Here is a 21,070-nt window from a genome sequence, read left to right as displayed (position 1 = left end):
ATGGGTGGCAGAGAGGATCGATTGATAACCCAGCAAATTCTGAAACCAAACATTTTCCGATAGCCTGTTAATCACTTACTAATCAACACCAGTATTGCTTACATTGGAGCCAGCTTTTTACGGACAAAATGAGCAAAACTGGGCTGCCACCCCCATTCCTACTTACCCCTTCCCAACAGAGAAGTCAGTGTCTTCATGGTCATGGCAGTGAAACCAGCCTTGGGTATAGAAGTGGAGATTGGCATTTATATTCTGCCTGACACGCCTTCAAGTCACTGCAAACCATTTTGTTAGTAATGACCCACTTTCGAAGGGAAGCCCCTGTTATAAGGTGGAAATATGGCAGCTCATTTAGACACAGGAAGACCTCACATACGGCAAGTTTAGTTTAGTTTTAGTTTAGAGATACAGCATGGAAACAGGGCATTCGGCCCATCAAGTCGTTCCTAGAGCGGCACAGTGATGCAGCGGTAGAGTTTCTGCCTCGCACGCTAGAGACCTGGGTTCCATCCTGAAAGTGAGTTCTATTACATCATGTCTCAAAACCATGGCCTACTTTTCAAGGGTGGAGTCCATGCAAGTATTTTCTTGCAAGCCGGGATAACAATCTCATACAGAGAGTCACTGCCAATTACTTGAACACGTTTCTAATGCTTTGCCAAACACCACAGCCACATGTATTCCCATCGTCCAGAATGCACCAACAGCGCCTCATATTCTACTTACGTAGTTGCCAACCCAATGGTATGAATAGTCATAATCTGCTATTCTTGTACCTGGGTAAAATATAACTGCAGATATTCTCCAAATACAGCCTAATTACCTCAGATATAGCCTTAATGCCCCTGTCCCACTTAGGAAACCTGAACGGAACCCTCTGGAGACTTTGCGCCCCACCCAAGGTTTCCGTGCGGTTCCCGGAGATTGCAGGTGGTTGCCGGAGGTTGCAGGTAGTGGAAGCAGGTAGGGAGACTGACAAAAACCTCCGGGAACCGCACAGAAACCTTGGGTGGGGCGCAAAGTGGCCCACCCATTGTCCGAAAGTGGCGGCGCTGCCTTGCAGCTGCGGCTCGCCTACAGTCTGTTTGTCTTTTCTGTTTTTTGTTTTCTCTTGTCCCGTTTTTACAGTTTATTTCGGTTTATTTAGTTGAGTATGTGTGTGTGGGGGGGGTGGGTGTAACATGTTTTTTGACTCTTCCTTCGGGGGGGATGCGACCTTTCCTGCCGTATCCCCCGTCTCCGTGTCCGTCTGCGCTGAGGCCTATCGCGGAGCTGGCGGCCTCCAACTGCGACCGACCTCGAGGCTGCGGAGGCAGAGCCAGGACTTACCAACGCGAGGCTGGCCGACTTCGGGGCTGTGGTTGTGGTGCGACCCAACTTCCGACCCGACTTTGGAGCCTCGGAGGCTCGGCCGCGGGCCAGTGGACGGCATCATCGGGAGCTCGGGTTCTGTTTTCCGGAGCTCCCGCAACTACAGCTGCGTCCGCTGGACTGGAGGGCGGCAGCTTCGGCAGCTTCGACCGCCCCGGGCCGCGGAGTTTGAACCGGCCCGTTTGCGGAGCACGGATTCAGCCGCGGGACTTACCTACCATCACCCGGCGGGGTCACAACATCGGAGGCTTGGATTGCCTCAGCGCAGAGGGAGAGCAAGGAGGGAAGAGACAATGACTTTGGGACTTTAAACTGTGTTGAGTGTGTTTGTTATTTATTCTATGTTATGGCTGCAGGCTAAACCATTTCGTTGCACTGTAAAGTGCAATGACAATAAATTGAATAAAATCAAATCAAATCAAAGTCTCCAGAGGTTTCCGTTTAGGTTTCCTAAGTGGGACAGGGGCATACTCTTGACCAGCGCAAAGGCACACCGGTAGAGTTGCTGCCTTATAACGCCAGAGATCGATCCTGACTACGGGTGCTGTATGTGCGGAGTTTTGTACATTCTTCCTGTGACCACCTGGGTTTTCTCCAGGTACTCCAGTTTCCTCCCACTTTGCAAAGACGTGCAGGTTTGTTGTTTAACTGATTTCTGTAAATTCTCTCTAGTGTGCAGGATGGAACTGGTATATGGGTGATTGTTGGTTGGTGTTGTATAATGTAAATTTGTTCAATTATCTCTGGAGATAGTTTCCCTTAAGGGCCAAGCCAGTGGAAAATTTCACATTTTGTGACGCAAGCTTATGTTGTTTTGATATTCTACTCGGGGATTTGGTACAAACATGTTTTACCAGTTAATAGATTTATGGGATTACTTGATCCAGACTAAAGATCAATCACAGTGGCAGCACAGTGGTGCAGCGATAGAGTTTCTGCCTTACAACACCAGAGACCCGGGTTCGACCCTGACTATGGGTGCTGTCTGTACGGAGTTTGCACGTTCTCCCTGTGACCACTTGGGCTTTCTCCGGAAGCTCCGGTTTCCTCCAACATCCCAAAAACCTGCATGTTTGTAGGTTAATTGGCTTCGGTAAATTGTCCCTAATGGGTAGGATAGAACTAGTGGACTGAGGATTGCCTGTCAGTACGGACTCGGTGGGCCGAAGGGTCTGTTTCCACGCTGTATCTCTAAACAAAACAAAACAAAAAATACCTATTGAACGACAAGCAGTTGGCTTATTGCCCTTCCTAATGACTAATGGTCATTGAAGTTCTGCGAGGTACTGTGAGTGTTGGTTTATAAAAAAAGACACAAAGTGCTGGAGTAGCTCAACATGTCAGGCAGCTTCTCTGGAGAACATGGATGGGCAATGTTTCCAGTCAGGAGAAAATGTTCTCTGTTCTCCAGAGATGCTACCTGACCCGCTGAGGGGAGGGGAGTGTAACATTAATTTTAAATGAATTAAAGAAAGAAAGAAGAAAGAATTCACCGTTCACACTGTTTGATTGTAAGCTACCCAAGCAAAATATGAGCTGCTGTTCCTCCAATTTGTGTATGGCTTCACCCTGGCAATGGGGGAGGCCAAAGGCAGTATGATCAGTAGGGGAATGGGAAGGGGTTGAAATCTATGGCAACTGAGAGATCCAGCAGACCAAAAGCAAGTATTCAGCAAGTATTGGGCTCTTGTACATCGGCGAAAACAAATATAAACTCACAGACCGGTCGCGAATCTACGTTTGTTTTCACCGATGTACAGGAGCCCACATCGGGAACAACGGATGCAGTAGATGAGATTAGAGGAGGTACATGTGAACCCCTGTCTCACCGGAAAGGACTGTCGGGCTCCCTGGATGGATTAGAGCAAGGATGTATAAGTACAGGTGTTGCATCTCCTGCAGTTGCCGGTTTCTACCCATTATAATGACGCAATCCTTATTTAATTGCTGCTTGCAAAATCTTGGACACAATTTGCAGCTTTTCCTGCAGTTGAGGTAACACTTCACAAACCACTTGGCTCCAAAGGTATTTCAGGAGTCCCTGAGGTCCTCAACTACTTTGTATAAGTACCAGTCTTTTTTTTTCTCTTTACTTTAGAGATACAGCGGGGGAACAGGCCCTTCCATGCACCGACTCCGCACCGCCCAGCGATCGCCATGTACACTAACCTACACGCACTGGGGACAATTTTACACCTTACCAAAGCCAATTAATGTACAGACCTTTACGTCTTTGGAGTGTGAGAAAACCCACGTGGTGTGGGAAAACTACATACAGACAGCACCAGTAGCCAGGATCGAACCCGGGTCTCTGGCACTGTAAGACAGCAACTCTAACAGTGCATCACTGCGCTGCCCTTTTGAGGGCTTGAGCAAAACACCAAGTGTTGGAGGAACCCAGCACGTCAGGCAGCACCCGTGAAGGGATTTGATAAACGGCATTTTGGGTCGGGGCCCTTCCGCATGAAGTGTTTTTATGAAGAAAGATCCTGAACCAAACCGTCGATTGTCCATTCGCTCCAAAGACTGCCTGACCTGCTGGGTTCCTCCAGCACTTGGTGATAAATTCTCTACTGGTTGAATAGCCTATTTTGCATTCTATGTTCCTGTATGATATTTTTATGCAATCAAAGTACCTCAAGGAGGTTTTTACAAGCACAGAGAAAAATTGACTTCCAGCCACAAGAAATAATGAGATTGCTATCACCATACACAGTCACGTGTGTAAACCTGCACCCATTAGTTTGACATTCCCATGACTTGCTTTCCTTTATTGATGCCAACAAAATGTTTCAATCGACCCATCTGTGATAATGATGTGTGCTTTAGCAATTACTGATATATCTACTAGCTTTGAACACAAGAAAACAAACACTTATCAATATTCCACGCCCAAGCATGTTAGATCGCTTTCACACACACACACAAAATATGTCACTCAGGTGACAGGTTGGAGACTGTTACTTAGTGCAACATTTTAATATAGAGGAGAAGTATTCTTCTCTTTATAACAAAGATCTTTGAAACTACCTTGGAAATCTGACTCCATAGCAGGAGATAGCCTTGATATAAAGCACCTTGAAGACATGTATACATCTTGTGGAGTTGTAGATGGATTGTAACATAATGTGCCAATTGTTAGCAGGTGGTATCAACATGAATGAGCTCTGAAAGAGTTTTAGAATGGACTGAAACATTAGCGGCCCTGATTTCAATCAACAGCATTATATAAGATTACATGACTCAAACCACAGTCAGCACTTGTAAAGCATGAAGGCAAAGTCCAAATATAACTTCTGCCCTGAGCCATCGACACTGGTTAGAGATATGCGGCATGGTGGTGCATCGGTTGCTGCCGTACAGCACCAGAGACCCAGAATCAATCCCGACAATAGGTACTGTCTGTAAGGAGTTTATACGTTCTCCCCGTGACCTGTGTGGGTTTTCTCCGGGATCTTCGGTTTCCTCCCACACTCCAAAGACATGCAGCTTTTTAGGTTAATTGGTTTCTGTGTGATTATAAATTGTTGCAAGTGTGTAGGATAGTACCAATGTACAGAACGATCGCTGGTCAGCGCAGACTCGATGGGCCGAAGGGCCTGTTTCTGCCCTGTATCTCTAAACTCTCAAAGTCTAAACTTTTTTGTCGGAGCTGCAGGAAATTCCAGGCCTTCCTTTACTGAATGGTTGACCTGTTAATATTCTTCACAACAGCTGATGAATCAGCTGAGTATTTCCAGCATTTATTTTTTAAAGAACTCTATTTTAGACTTGTAGCAATTCTGCACCGTTAGTCGAATGGTTCGTTACCTGTGATGGTGTAGAGAGCTGTGACAACCAGCATCAGAACTGTCGAAAGGTACAGGTTCCATCCGAGGCAGACTTGCACAAACAGGGCCCCTGAGTACAGATCTGTCTAGAGAAGCCAAATAAATGCCATCATTGTTTTGCTCTCAACATGAATAAGTGAATAAACACAATTAATATTTTTTAAACGGCTAATTAATAAATCATTAAACATTACCTACTAAAAAAAATCTAGATGATTGGTAGAATTGAAATAAAAATGAATGCAGAACATAATTAAAAACTTGTTCCACCCTGGTCATTCAGGCAGAAGGTACAGAAGCTTGAAAGCACGCACCACCTGACTTAGACACAACGTTATTCACGACCGTTATCAGGCTTCTGAATGCTCCTTCCCTAAGCGAGGGTACAGTCCAGATTCACTGCTACCCCATTGCAGGCATATGGAACTGATGCACTATTCATAGTCAGAGTCATAGAGCACAGAAACAGGCCATTACTATGCTGACCAAAATGCTCCATTGATACTAGTCCCAGCTGCAAACCTTCTTGCACCAGTCCAAATTTATTTTAAAACGTTGCTGTAGTTTTGCTTCAAATACCTTCTCCGGCAGCTCATTCCATATACCCAACACTGTGTGAAAAAGTCGCCCCTCAGTCTCCTGTTAAATCTTGCTTCTCTCATCTTAAATACTTTTAATAAATTCAGTAAAGAATTGATTGATTGCTTAATTGATAGATACAGCATGGAAACAGGCCCTTCAGCCTGCCGAGTACTACACGCCAACCACTGAACATCCATTCTGCACCACTGTGCCACCCATGAAAGATTTTCTTTTTAACCATCAGTGATTTTATTTTTAGTCGTCAGCCTATATGATCTGGTTCTTGATTCCCCTACTGTTCTGTGCTATTCCCCTCACGGTTTATACACCTCTATTAGATCACACCTCGGCCTCCTGCACTCCGAGGAATAAAGTTCCTGCCTAACATGTCCCTCAAGTTCAAGCCCTCAAGTCGTGGCAACATCCTCATAAATCTTCTCTGCACTCTTTCCAGCTGAATAATATCCTTACTACGGCAGGGTGCCAAATAGAACACGATACTCCAAATGCAGCCTCACCAACATGTCATATAACTGTAACATAACATCCCAACTTTTATACTCAAGACCCGGATTGATGAAGGACAATGTACCAGAAGTGTATTTACCAGTTACGCCACTTGCTGAGAATGCTGAGAACTATATTCTGCACTCGCTATCTTCCCCTTTGCTCTATCTGGAGTTTGACTTAATTGTATTTATAATGTGGTATAGTATTATCTAATCTGATTGGCTAGCATTCCAAACAAAGCTCTTCAAACAAGAAGGAAGCATGGTACACAAGACAATAATGAACTTCAACCTAAACCCAGCATTGGAGGAGGGACAAGGGAGAGGGTTTGCAATGCAAAATATTGCAGGTGCTAAAATCAAAACAGAAATTACTCAGCAGATCAGGAAACGTCCATGGAGAAGGTAGGGAACTGAGCGTGGAGATGTGGACAGGATGTTTCCACTAGTGGGAGAGTCTAGGACTAGAGGACGCAGCTGCAAAATAAAAGGACGTACTTTTACAAGAGAGATGAGGAGGAATTTCTTTAGTCATAGGGTGGTGAATTGCTGCAGATGGCTGTGGAGGCCAAGTCATTTCTAAAATTCTTGATTAGTTTGGATGTCATAGGTTTTGGGATGAAGGTAGTTGAATGGGTTGGAAGGGAAAGATAGATCAGCTATGATTGAATGGCAGAGTAGACTCTGAATGGCCTAATTCTGCTCCTATGAATTATGAGCTTATGAGCTGCAGATTGATGACCAATATATTTTGGGGGGTAAAAGGGAGTGGAATTAATCTAACAATGAGATAGCAGGGCTCATTGGGTGAATAACTTCCCCCTATCATTCAAGGAAACTATCATCACATTGTGAGATCACTAATTTGTTACTTAATTTCAATTCTTTTCTCCTCTGTCTGTACTGAACGGTGTGTTTCCATGTTCAACCAAGATCATTTCATATTTGAGTCAACAAAACTTTAATCTGTACTTATTTAAGTCATAGTCATAGAGCATAAAAATAGGCCCTTCGGCCCAACCTGCCCACGCCAACCAAAATGCCTCATCTGCACTAGTCCCACCTGCCTGCGTTTGGACCAAATCTCTCTAAACCTATCCTATCCAATTACCTGTCCAAATGTATTTTAAATGTTGTGATAGTACCTGCATTTACAACATTCTCTGGCATCGTGATCCATAGACCTACTATCCTTTGTGTAAAAAATATTCCTTATATATTCCTATAAATAATCCCCCCTCACCTTACCATTTTATTAACTTTTGTTTACTATTATTAACTTTTATTAACTACAGAGCCAGAGTTTATATCCTTTGATCAGGAAGACAGGTTTGCACGAAAGAAGGTAGACAGAAAATGCTGGAGTAACTCAGCAGGTCATGCAGAATCTCCAGAGAAAGGGAGAAGGTGATGTTTTGGATCAAGATCCTTCTTCAGACTGCTGGTGTAATTCTGCGGGTCAGGCAGCATCTTTGGAGAAAATGAATAGGTGACGTTTGGGTTGAGAACCTTCTTCAATCTCAAAGAGAAAGAAAATGACTGTGGGCTTAGAAAGAAAATCCTTACAATTGCCCAATACTACGACTAGACTTGAAATAAACCTCGCAGGCGACCTCCGTGATAAATGCTACTGGAATGAGAATCTGCTGAAGCAACAGGTTTGAGATGACATGTTTGGACATCAAACCTCATACGAGAAGCGTTTAGTCATAAACATTTGATATATGATACCTTTTGAAGTAGCAGTCATGATCTGTAGGAAATGACTCATCCATTAATAAATCAAACATAGACTAGTTAAAAGTCATCAAAAAAGAACAAGGGCTTTAGAATCAGTGGAAATAAAATTGATAGGTGCTGTGGGTCAATAGAATGTCACCTAAAAAAGACACAAAGTGCTGGACTAACTCAGCGGGCCAGGTAATACATCTTGAGAACATAGATAGATGGCATTTCAGGTTGGGACCCTTCTTCAGACTGATTGGGGGGGGGGGGAGCTCAAAAAGAGATGGGGCAGGCGAGTGATAGGTGGATGCAGGTGGGGGTTGGGTTTTTTGACTAGAAAATGATTGGATAAAGGTCAGTGATGAATGGACAACAAGGTGTAGGATTAGGATAGAGGAGGTGTGAATTGTGAAGGCAGAGGAAGAGATAAGGGTGGAAGGGTTCAGGGGAAGAGGAAGAAGGGAGAAATGGGTGTGAATCCAGTTGGGGTATAGGGAAGACAGGGGGGAACTAGGAGATTGTAGGTTAGTTGCCTAAAATTGGAGTATTCAATGTTTAGGTTAGTCACATTTTTGTTTTGTAAACCAGCATCTGCCGTTCCTTGTATCTCAGAATTTCACTTGATGATCATTCAAACTCAAATAAATGGGAAACTGGAGCTAAATATAAGTGTGTAAGAGTGATAACATATATCAAATACATGTCTTACGGTGGCACAGTGGTAGAGTTGCTGGCTTACAGTGCCAGAGACCCTGGTTCGATTTTGACTACGGGTGCTGTCATTACATAGTTTGTACGTTCTCCTTGTGACCGTATAGGTTTTCTCCAGGTCCTCTGGTTTCCTCCCACATTCCAAAGGTGTGCAGGTTTTTAGGTTAAATGGCTTCTGCAAATTGTCCCTAGCGTGTGGGATAGTGCTAGTATACAGGATGATCGCCGGTCGGCACTGACCCGGTGGGCCGAAGGGCCTGTTTCCTTGCTGTATTTCTTTTTTTTTTTATTTTTTTAATTTTTATTAGCAGTACAGTAAATCACATTAATACATCGCATATATCTTATTACATTATGTTGTACCACTTCATTTTTTGAGCTTTAAAAAAGATAGAAATAAAAGAAGTAAGGAAAGTAAGCAAGAATCGTGAAGGTGCAGGAAAGTGTTGGGAGAAGAGAACCCCTTAGGGAAGGAATTAGAGAAGGAAGCAAAGAAAATAAATAAGACCCTAGAAAGAAAAGGTTTGTATTTCTAAAGTGAAAGTCTTGTTAGCACCTTCACTACCTCAGGAAATCCCAAAGCACTTCATATCCAGAGGAATATTTCTAAGGTGTGGTCATTGTTGTAATCTAGGAAATCCAATAGGAATTTAACAGAGTAATAATAGGAGTGTATTTCATATTCCTAGTATTGACTAGGATCACCTTAGTGCACAAGGGATTCAGGGGAACAGAGTCTTTAAAATGATTGCTGGAGAGGGTTTGAGCCTGTCCATAAACAGCCTACCTGAGTTTTGAAGAATGCAGAGAAGATTTACGAAGATGTTGCCAGAACTCGAAGGTCGCTCTTGGGAGAGGTGGGCAAGCTAAGACTTAATTCCTTGGAGTACAGGAGGATGAGGAATGATCATGTAGAGGTCACACCATGGCACAGCGGTAGAGTTGCTGCCTTACAGTGCCAGAGACCCGGGTCCAATCATGGCTAGGCTGTCATTGTGGAATTTGTACGTTCTCACAGTGACCTGCGTGGGTTTTCTCCAGGAGCTCTGGGTGCTCCGGTTACCTCCCACACTCCAAACACGTACAGGTTTGCAGGCTAATTGGCTTGGTTGTAAATTGTCCCCAGTATGTGTAGGATAATGTTAGTGCATGGGGATCGCTGGTTGGCGTGGACACAGTGGGCTGAAGGGCCTGTTTTTCATGCTGGATCTCTAAAGCTAAAACTGGGTGTATAAAATCATGAGGGGAATGAATAGGGTGAATGCACTGAGCCTTTTACCTAGGGTAGGAGAAACAAAGATGAGATGGCAACGATTTAATAGGAATCCGAGAGGCAGCTTTTTTTGTTCAGAGGTGTGGTGGGTATACGGAATGAGCTGCTAGAGGAGATGGTAGGTCAATAACAACATTTAAAAGACACTTGGATGTTCAGAGGCTGTTGTTATGAAAGGTGTATCTGGGCTTGTCAGGATGCGCTGAATATTGTCCAAGAAGTGGAATCAGCAAGATGAAACATGCAGGACTTACAAGTGAGGCCAGTGGAGTCAAGGAACACCATGACCTTTGCACGAGCAGTAAAACACTGTGTTCCAAAACATCACAGCAAAGCAAATAAGCATAATATACAATTATAAGAGACATAGATTGGGTAGGAAGTCAGAACCTTTTCCCCCAAGATGGGAACATCAAATACTAGAGGCGATAGCTTTAAGATGAGAGGGGCAAAGTTTAAATGTGCAGATGTACGGGAACTTTTCTTACACAGAGGATGATGTGGGCCTGGAACGTGCTGCCGGGGGTGGTGTTTGGAGCAGATATAATAGTAGTGTTTAAGAGGCTTTTGGATACGCACATGGATATTAGAGAATGGGGTTCAATGGTTAATTCGCAGGTACATAAGAGTTGGTATCATGTTCAGCACAGTCATAATGGGCCGAAGGGCCAGTTCCTGTGCTGTACTGTTAGAATCATAGGGTCTTACAGGGTGGAAACAGGCCCTTCAGCCCAACTTGCCCAACATGTCACATCTTCACTAGTCCCACCTGCCTGTGTTTGGCCCATATCCGTCTTAACCTACCCTATCCATGTACCTGTCTCAATATTTCTTAAACGTTGCGATCGTACCTCCTCCGGCTGCTCGTTCCATACACCCAACCCCCTTGAGTTCCTATTGAATCTTTCCCTCCTCACCTTAAATCTATGTCCTCTGGCTCTTGATTCCCCAGCCCTGGGCAAGAGACTCTGTACGTTTACACAATCTCTTCCTCTCACGATGTTGTACACTTCCATAAGACCACCCCTCATCCTCTTATGCTCCAAGGAATAGAGTCCTAGCCTGCTCAGGTCTTCGGGTCCTGAAAACTTCCTCGTAAATCTTCTCTGTATCCTCTCCAGCCTGACACCATATTGCCTATAGCATAATGCCCAAAACTGAATATGTTCTATGTTCTGGAAAAAACGATCTGATTTTAAAACATTACAACCACCAAATGTTGTCATGATATTGGATGACAGAGATGTGACATTTGAGCTTGATGCCTGATATGGAATTACACTGATGGAAATGAACAGTCTAACCTGTTTGTTGTATCACCAGACAGAACGGGAGGCAGGTTGAGCAGAAAATAATGCACCTTAAGTGAAACTGTAAACCTACATCAGTACTCAACCAGTACAACATTTAATAGTTACTTGGACAGGTACATGGATAGGTCTAAAGAAGGGTCTCGACCCAAAACGTCACCCATTCCTTCACTCCAGAGATGCTGCCCGTCCTGCTGAGTTACTCCAGCATTTTGTGTCTATCTATGAAAGGCTTAGATGGATATGGGCCAAATGTGGGCAGGTGGGACTAGTGTAGAAGGGTAGCATAGTCAGCATTGACAAATTGGGCAGAAGCAAGGGCCTGTTTCCGCGCTCTATGATTCTATGACTCAGTTAAGGCTGTACGGCTTGATTGAGTCAGAGACTGAGTCACAGAGTCTTAGAATCAATTAGCCATACAATGAAGTGGTTGAAGATGTTGATACAACAGTTGACGAAAGGGAAGACGCTAAATAAAACAGAAAAATAAATATATATTCATATAGTCGTTTGCATGGAACTGCCTAGCAGATGAACAGGCCCTTCGACCCACAATGTCTGTGCCCAACATACTGTTTCTAAACTAATCTCCCCAGCCTGGACATGATCCATGTCTCTCCATTCCCTGCTTATCCAAAAGCCTCTTAAATGCCACTATTGTATCTGCCACCATCAACATCCCTGGCAGCGTGTTCCAGGCACCCACCACTCTAAAAAAATGTTGTGTAAAACAATACCATGGACGTGGCTAATCTGTGTTGATGAGTTATTAATGGAAGTCATCCATTATTTTAAAAGCTCATTGAGATTTATACAGTCAGAAATGTTAAATCTGCATCTAAAAGTCACATTTATATTGTGGATGTGATGTTTTGGTACAAGAAAAGCCTTTGGAAGACACCAACATCAGGTCAAGATGTAGCATCCCTTTATCTTATCAGGATGTGGCACCTGTTCCCACTTCATCAATGTAATTGGTGGCTTTGTGTCCAGATTAATGTTCTCCATGGAGCTGATTCCACCAGAGAACGCTGAGGCAAGTTGGATGATTGGGTTTAGGTTTATGATTGTCACATTGGAGGCGAACAGTGACTACGGGTGCTGTCTGTATGGAGTTTGTACGTTCTCCCTGTGACCGGGTGGGTTTTGTCCAGGTGCTCGGTTCCCTTCCACATTCCAAAGATGTGTAGGTTTGTTGGTTAATTTAGTTTAATTTAGTTTAGAGATACAGCGTATATACCTTCGGCACACCGAGTCCGCGCCGACCAGTGATCCCCGCACGCTAACATTATCCTACACACACTATGAACTATTTACAATTTTATCAATCCAATGAACCTACAATCCTGCACGTCTTTGGAGTGTGGGAAGAAACTGGTGATCCTGGAAAAAAAACCCACGCAGGTCACAGGGAAAACGTACAAACTCTATACAGACAGCACCCGTAATGAGAATCGTACCCGGGTCTCTGGCGTGGTGAGGCAGCAACTCTACCACTATGCCACTGTGCCACCCCCAATGTGACAATACCAAAATGCGGCACGGTGGTGCAGCGGTAGAGTTGCTACTTTACAATGCCAGAGACCCGGGTTTGATGCTAACTATGGAAGCTGTCTATACGGAGTTTTTACATTCTCCCTGTGATGCGTGGGTTATCTCCGGGTGCTCCGGTTTCTTCCCACATTCCAAAGGCATGCAGGTTTGCAGGTTATTTGGCTTCAGTAAATATTATAAAATTGTACGTAGAGTGTAGGATAGTGTTAGTGTATGGGGATCACTGGTCGGTGCGGTCGGTGGGCCGAAGGGTCTATTTCCACTCTGTATCTCGGAACTAAACTAAACTAAGTATCGCTAAAGTCTTTAAAATCTCTAATGTCTAAAGTTTTACTGTTGGCTTCTTGAGAAGGCAGAAAAATGGGGTTGAGAGGGAAAGATAGATCAGCTATGATGGAATGGCGGAGTTGACTCAATGGGGTGAATGACCTAATTCTGCTCCTATGATTTATGAACCCCAAACACAATGTTGAATGGAAACGGATGGCTTTACTCACAGATATCTTTGTGAAGACAGACAGCAGCAGTGACAGAGCAGACAGATACATCCGAATTCTTTCCCCTCCAAATCGTTTTTGCAGGTATTCAGGCATGGTCACTATCTATGACAAACATTCGGCAGAAGCACGTTAGCGTAAGTAGAATCCACCTTCAATATCCCCTATACATGACGGAGATGCCCAAGATATACTTACCCCTGAGGATATGTAGACGGGTACAAATACCCAAGCCATCAGCAGCAGCACATAGGTGGCCTGTTAAAAGCATCATAGAGTTGTTAGTTGATTACAGAAGTTGACTAATTGCTTATTAAATTAAATCTAGTATCAGGGTCCCAACCAAAAGTATCGCCTGTCATTGCCCTCCAGAGGTGCTGCCAGACCCGTTGAGTTACTCCAGCACTTTGTGTCTGTTTTGGCAAGGCAGCATCTGCAGTTCCTTGTGAAACATCACAAAGGAGGTTATTCGGCCCAATGTGCCTGTGATGGCTCTTTGAAAAAGACTGGTTTCATCTGGAATGTCCTTCCTATACTTTCCTTCCTCTCATCTCTTTCCCTCTAAGACACTCATCATGTCAGATTTGCACACACCTCTCCTTCATAGCTCGTGTGTCCCAGCGTCAGGTTTTTATATTGAAAGATAGATTGATAGTTTAAAATATACAAGGTGGAAGCAGGCACTTCGGCCCATCAGCCGACCATTGATCCTATGATCATAAGTGATAGGAGTAGAATTAGGCCATTCCGTCCATCAAGTCTACTCCGTTATTCAATCATGGCTGATCTATCTCTCCTTCTTAACCCCATTCTCCTGCCTTCTCACCATAACCCCTGACACCCGTATTAATCAAGAATCTATCTATCTCTGCCTTAAAAATATCCATTGACTTGGCCTCCACATCCTTTTGTGGCATAGAATTCCACAGATTCACCACCCTTTGACGGAAGAAATTCCTCCTCATCTCCTTCCTTTAATTCTGAGGCTATGACCTCCCCCACTAGTGGAAACATCCCTCTCCACATCCACTCTATCCAAACCCTTCACTATTCAGTACATTTCAATGAGGTCCCCTCTCATTCTTCTAAACTCCAGCGACTACAGGCCCAGTGCCGTCAAACGCTCACCCATTCACACTGGCTCCATGTTATCCCACTTTCTCATCCACTTCCTACACAGTTGGGGCAATTTACGGAGCCACAAATCCGTGTGGTTTGGAGATGTGGGAGGAAACTGGAGCACCCGAAGGAAACCCACGTGGCCACAGGGAGAACGTGCAAACCCACACAGCCCGCACCTGAGGTCAAGAGTCAAGAAGTTTTATATCCAAAAACGGCACAATAAAATCCTTACAAGAATCAGAGAGAAATATAGATCAACAATGATTACATGGCAGAGTAGACTCGATGGGCCGAATGGGCTAATTCCACTCCTAGAACTTATGAACAAATGAATTCGGCCATTCAGCCCATCGAGTGTGCTCTGCCATTCGATCGTGGCTGATCTATATTTCCCTCTCAATCCCATTCTCCTGCCTTTCCCCCGTAACCTCTGATGCCCTTACTAATCAAGAACCAATCAATCTCCGTATTAAAAATACCCAATGAATTGTCCTCCACAGCCGTCTGTGGCAATGAATTCCACAGATTCACCACACTCTGACTAAAGAAATTCCTCCATTCTCCATATCATTGCATCTTGCAGAGACATCGGAATGGTTGAGCTAAATGCCTTGGTGGAACGACATGTTGGCCTTGGTGGGCCTATGTTTGTACTTAGATATATTGCACGTAGACTGCATTTATGGCTTGCAGACTTATTGGTGTTCTAAATGGTTCTCTGTTATAACTGGGGGTGGCCTGGATAGGTTTGGGGTAATGGGAGAAATTTTATCCTTGCACGTCACTCTAAATCCTATTTTCAATTTCCAAAGGTAATTGAAATACACATTGTGCTGGTGTAAAATGATTTAGAGGCTCCAAGCTTTATGTGCCCGTGTAAACCGAAATGCTCTGTGAGTTTTGTTTGGGGGCAAGAGTCTAATATGGGTTATATTACAGTGAGGACGCTAGGGCTTTGGAAAGGGTGTAGAGGATTTTTAAATGAAAGATGCCTGGATTTGCGTCTATTAGCCACAGGGAGAGGTTGGATAGACCTGGAGATGGACACAAAATGCTGGTGTAACTCAGCAGTCAGGCAGCATCTCTGGAGAAAAAGATTAGATGATGTTTAAGGTCAGAACCCTTCTTCAGACTTGGATTGTTTTCTCTGGAACGCCTGAGGTTGAAGGGCGACCTGACAGAAGTATATAAAATTATGAGAGGCACGGATAGGGTAGAGGGTCACGACCTTTCTCTTCGGATGGAAATATCAAATAGCAGAGGCCACAATGTTGAGGTGACAGGGGCAAAAGTTTAAAGGAGATATGCAGGGCAAGTTATTTACACTGAGGGTAGTGAATACCTAAAACTCACTGGTGAGTGTGTTGTTAAAGGTAGATAATAAATAATGGCATTTAAGAAACTTTTGGATAGGCAAATGGCTATGCAGGGAATGGAGGGATAAAAATTATGTGCAGGTACATAAGAGTTGGTCTTGACATCATGTTCAGCACAGACATTGTGGGCCGAAAGGCCTGTTCCTGTGGTATTGTCCAAAGTTCTATGTTCACACAATCTCTGAAATTCTCTGAGTGTGATCGACATCAGGAAGTGAAGTGGTACACACACGTCTGTATACATTGATGGCGGGAAGTCGAGATGATTGAAAGCTTCGAGTTCTTCGGAATAAATATCACCAGCAATTTGACAGGCTTAAGAAGTTCAGCATGTCCCCAACAACACATTAACTTCTACAGATGTACCGGAGGAAGCATTTTATCAGAATTCATCACAGCATGGTTTGAGAACAGCTCCATCCAAGACCGCTGGAAATTGCAGAGTTGTGGACACAGCCCAGAACATCACACAAACCAACCTCCCTTCCATTTACTTCATTTACTCTTAACGATGCCTCGGCAAGGCCACCAGCATAACCAAGGTCACTCCCTCTTCTCCCCTCTCCCGTCACACAAGAAGTACAGAAGTTTGAAAACGCACGCCTCCAGATTCAGGGGCAGTTTCTTCCCAGCTGTTATTGGGCAACTAAACCGTCCTCTCACCAACTAGAGAGCAGTCATGACCTCCCATCTGCCCCATTGGAGATCTTTGAACTAGATTGTAAAATCAGATTTTACAGGCCTCTATCTTACACTGAACGTGATACCCTTTATCCTGTACACTATGGGCGGTTTGATTGTAATCATGTATAGTTTTTTCGCTGACTGCATAGCACGCAACAAAAAGCGTTTCACTGTACCTCTGTATTGCACATGGCAATAATAAGCTGAACTAAACTAAAAATCATCTCTTTTGATGTCACCGAAAGAGAATATTGGAAACCAAGTGTGACGATCACCCACCACTGACGGACGGGGTTGCGTGTTCCACACAAGCAGCCAAGAAAACATTTTCATCTCATAATAACCACCAAAACTAATCCCGTTTCTATTTACACCCTAATTACATTGGGTTTACAAGGAAACACCCAATAAAACAATTATGTTATAAAATAAGAAACCTGCATCAGGTACATGGACTGAGTGATGGCAACTAACACTGATGTCACCCGATCTTGGGTGATGCATGGAGCAGGCATTTTGTAGACTGATTAATGAAATATTTAAGCTATGCAAAGTGCCAAGGAAATTTATAATTAAATCCATGGGGCTTAACAAGGAGAGGGTTGGGCAAAGTATGGCGGTGGTGTTAACTGTAGGACAGTGAGTTGATTATGTGGTAATAACGTCTTAATCAGGGACACCATTTAATCATCATAATCATCATAACCATAATCATACTTTATTAGCCAAGTATGTTTTGCAACATAGAAGGAATTACATTTGCCATACAGTCATACCAATAAAAAGCAACATAACACACAAAACACATTTTAACATAAACATCCACCACAGTGACTCCTCCACATTCCGCACAGTGATAGAAGGCGAAAAGAAAGTTAAATCTCTTCCCTTCTTTGTTCTCCCGCGGTAGGGGGCCTTGAGCCTTCCGTTGATGGGGCGATCTTGGCTCCCGTAGCCGGTGGCGTTTGCGCCCTCACGGCGGGCGATCTGACCGTGGGTTGGTGCTGGTCGAAACCTTCTGTGTCGATTGGAGGTTCCCGACACTGGTCTCTACCCGAGACCGCGAACTCCTCGATGGTGAAATCCGCAGGCCGCGGTTGGAGCGTCGATCCCAGTCGATAGATTGGCTCTGATGGTTAGTCCACGTCCTCGCGGTGGGGCTCTAAAGTCAGTCCCGAGCAAGGCCGCCAGCTCCATGATGTCAGGCCGCAGAGCGACCGGAGATACAATCCGGAAAACAATCGCAACTCCAGCAAGGTAAGAGATTGCAAAAAGTTTCCCCCAACCCCCCTCCCCCACCCCCTACATAAAACAAACCAGAGAACATTAACATATACTTTTAAAACACACTAAAAATAACAAAAACAAAAAAAGACAGACAGAATGTTGGCGAGGCTGCCAGCGTGTGGCACCCCTTGGTGGTTTTAAGGGGAAGCCAAGCTGTGGAAATTGACCGTGGCACAGTGAATGTATAGACAATGCATGAAGGATTCTTGCACAATTTTTGTTTTGTATATATTTTGTGTTCTGATCAAAGTTTATTTTGTGAAATTTAAAAAATAGAGAATGAGGAAAAGATCTCAGGCTTCCTAATTACGTCCACAAACAATGAACAATGCTTTTAAATTTACAGGCCGGTAAATTGGCAGAAGCTAGTAGAGCTGCTGTATTGCAGCACCTGAAGTTGCTGGGAGTCAATGGGGATTTTGCATTTCAGGAGGAAACCCATGCGGTTCTTTTAGATTTTAGTCTTTGGATTTTAGAGATACAGCACGGAAACCGGCCCTTCAGCCTACCGAGTCCTTGCAGACTAGCGATCTCCCCATACACTTGTACAATCCTAATACAAGGGACAATTTACAATTTACAGGAGCCAATTAACCTACAAACTTGCGTGTCTTTGGAGTGTGGGAGGAAACCAGAGCACCCGGAGAAAACCCACGCAGTCACAGGGAGAAGTTGCAAACTCCATAAAACTCCATTCTGCCCCGCGGTCAGAATTGAGCCCATGTCTCTGTCACTCCAAAGCAACACCTCTACTGGCTTCTCCCAATTTACCAGCCTGTAAATTAAATTAAAATGTTTTGTTTGTGGACATTCTCTATTTTTCTGATATCAAAAATAAACTTTAATCAGTGTAAAAAGTATATACTGTACAAACTCTTCATACATTCTCTATACATCCAACGGTGTCATAATCAGTAATGTTTGCGTATGTCTTTAAACAAACCACCCTTGCCACTCGTGTGGCAACCTGAGGTCATATCCTGTCCCTTGTTTGAGGGGTGTCTCCACCAGTCCCTGCCCCTCAATATCCAGTGGCTGAAGGACCCTAGACTCTCCCACAGAGCCTTGGTGTTGGCTGCACCGAGCTTCAGTGCATCCCTCAGCGTGTACTCCTGTAGTCTATTTGCACTTCAACTCGGTCATGTGCTTGGAGATTTCAGAGATCTCGCTGGAGTCAATGGCTTTGCTGTTTGTCTGGAGTTACATTTAGGCCGCAACGTGTCTAATTTCCTTCCTCAATGAACATTAGCAAATCAGTATCGTCATTACCCAACCTGAATTTTACTCCAGACTTATTTTATTGGAGATGAGTTTTCTTGTTACTGCATTTGGAATTGAAATGGATCTAGAATTATTGGTCCAGCTCCTGAATTTGGATTCACAAAAGGACATAAAGTGCTGGAGTAACTCAGTAGGTCAGGTAGTATCTCTGGAAGACATGGATAGGTGCCGTTTTGGGTCGGGACCCTTATTCGGACTAAAATTGGATATGGATTGTTAGCCCATGTACATAACCATAATACCATGACCACAAACTTAAACAGGTTGTGTCTTATTAGAAGTTATTATCTTATTAGGTACAAGAAAAACAATCAATTATGCGGAAACAAGAATCTGCAGATGCTGGTTTACACAAAAGGACACAAAGTGCAGGAGTAACTCAGTGGGCCAGGCAGCATCTCTGGAGAATGTGATAGATGACGTTTTGTGTCAAGCCTGAAGAAGGGTCTCGACACGAAACATCACCTACCCATGTTCTCGGTCTGACAAAGGTGAGCATGAATAGGTGACATTTCAGGTTGAGATCCTTTTTATTGACCACGACCTGAAATGTCACCTATCCATGCCCTCCAGAGATGCTACTCAACCCATGAGTTACTCAAGCGCTTTGCGTCCTTTTTTACCCAATCAGTCGGGCATTCTTTTGAAGGTAGGTTGATTGTTAAACTTACATTCCATTCGAACCCGGCAACGGCGATTCCTCCAGCTGCGCCGGTACCAGCCAGTCCAATGAACAGTCCCGAGCCTTCGCTACTGGCAAATAGCGATGCCCCAATCTATGAGGAAGGGAAGGATCAAGTTGGTGCATGATTAGGGAAGTAACAGTGTGATTTATGACAATGGCTATTGCCTGCCCTCTAGTGTCCCAACCATGAATTACGCCCATACTGATGCACAACCCTGATATGCACATCCCACACACAAAGTGCTGGAGTAACTCAACTGGTCAGGCAGCATCTATGGAAAACATGAATAGATGATGTTTCTGGTCAAGCCTGAAGAAGGGTCTTCACCCGAACAGTCACCTATCCATGTTCTCCAGAGACGCTGCCTGACCCACAGAGTTACTCCAGCACTTTGCTTAAGATCCCCTCACATCCATCTAAACAACAAATAAAAGGGGCAGAGATAGGGTAGAGAGCCAATGTATTTTTCCCAGGATGGAAATATCAAATACTAGAAAGGGTATTCAAAGAGAGGGAAGTTTAAAGGAGATTTATGAAGCAAGGTTTTTTACATCGAGTGGGGTAGGTGCTGCTCTTCTATAATTAAAATCAGATTATCGGGTCAATAGTTACAATTATTTTAATGAGAGCATGCTTTGTGTAAATTGGCTGCAGCATTTCCACCCATCACAGCATGAAAGCGGCACGGTGGCGCGGCGGTAGAGTTCCTGCCTTATGGCGCCAGAGACCAAGGTTTGATCCTGATTATGGGTGCTGTCTGTACAGAGTTTGTGCGTTCTCCCCGTGACCACGTGGGTTTTCTCCGGGTGCTCCGGTTTCCTCCCACACTCACAAGACATACAGGTTTGTAGGCTAATTGGCTTGGTATAATTGGCCCTAGAGTGTATAGGATAGTGTTTGTGTGCAGGGATCGCTGGTTGATGTGGACTCGGTAGGGGCGAAGGGCCTGTTTCCACGTTGTTTCTATAAAAACTAAAAAAAAAACAGCGACTGCAGCACAAATTATTACACTGACATAATGCAGTGGTGAACTTTGGCCACGAAGGGCCGTATTGAACATCATTAAGTCCATACTCACCGGCCACCAAGCCATATCTCTGCCAGCCAGGAAGTATCCACTAAGTGTGTTCCTGTTCACTCTGCAAGAAGTCTGTGAGGGCAAAGAATGGGAATGACCAAGTTAGGAAGTTCAGAAGATGTCACAAAGTTTAGCTGCAAATAAACATTGAGGGGAAACAAAACTAAAACAATAAATATGTTGATTAGCTTGTA

At 44.1% G+C, this 21,070-nt stretch overlaps 1 protein-coding gene across 1 annotated transcript in view; it reads right to left on the bottom strand.

Moving 5' to 3' along the window:
- The window catches only part of slc5a10 (solute carrier family 5 member 10), a 90,008-nt gene that overhangs the window by 62,427 nt on the left and 6,511 nt on the right, over nt 1-21,070 (bottom strand). The window contains exons 2-6 of the mRNA XM_055651680.1: nt 20,877-20,948; nt 19,784-19,888; nt 13,561-13,620; nt 13,363-13,467; nt 5,182-5,287 (exon numbers count right to left, since the gene is read on the bottom strand). Coding sequence (XP_055507655.1) covers nt 5,182-5,287; nt 13,363-13,467; nt 13,561-13,620; nt 19,784-19,888; nt 20,877-20,948 — 448 coding nt within the window. The remainder of the gene's footprint in view (nt 1-5,181; nt 5,288-13,362; nt 13,468-13,560; nt 13,621-19,783; nt 19,889-20,876; nt 20,949-21,070) is intronic.

Source organism: Leucoraja erinacea, chromosome 20 (assembly GCF_028641065.1).
Source record: "Leucoraja erinacea ecotype New England chromosome 20, Leri_hhj_1, whole genome shotgun sequence".
Classification (NCBI taxonomy): domain Eukaryota; kingdom Metazoa; phylum Chordata; class Chondrichthyes; order Rajiformes; family Rajidae; genus Leucoraja; species Leucoraja erinaceus.
Note: the sequence above shows the minus strand (reverse complement) of the source record. Positions and strands in the feature narration are given on the sequence as shown.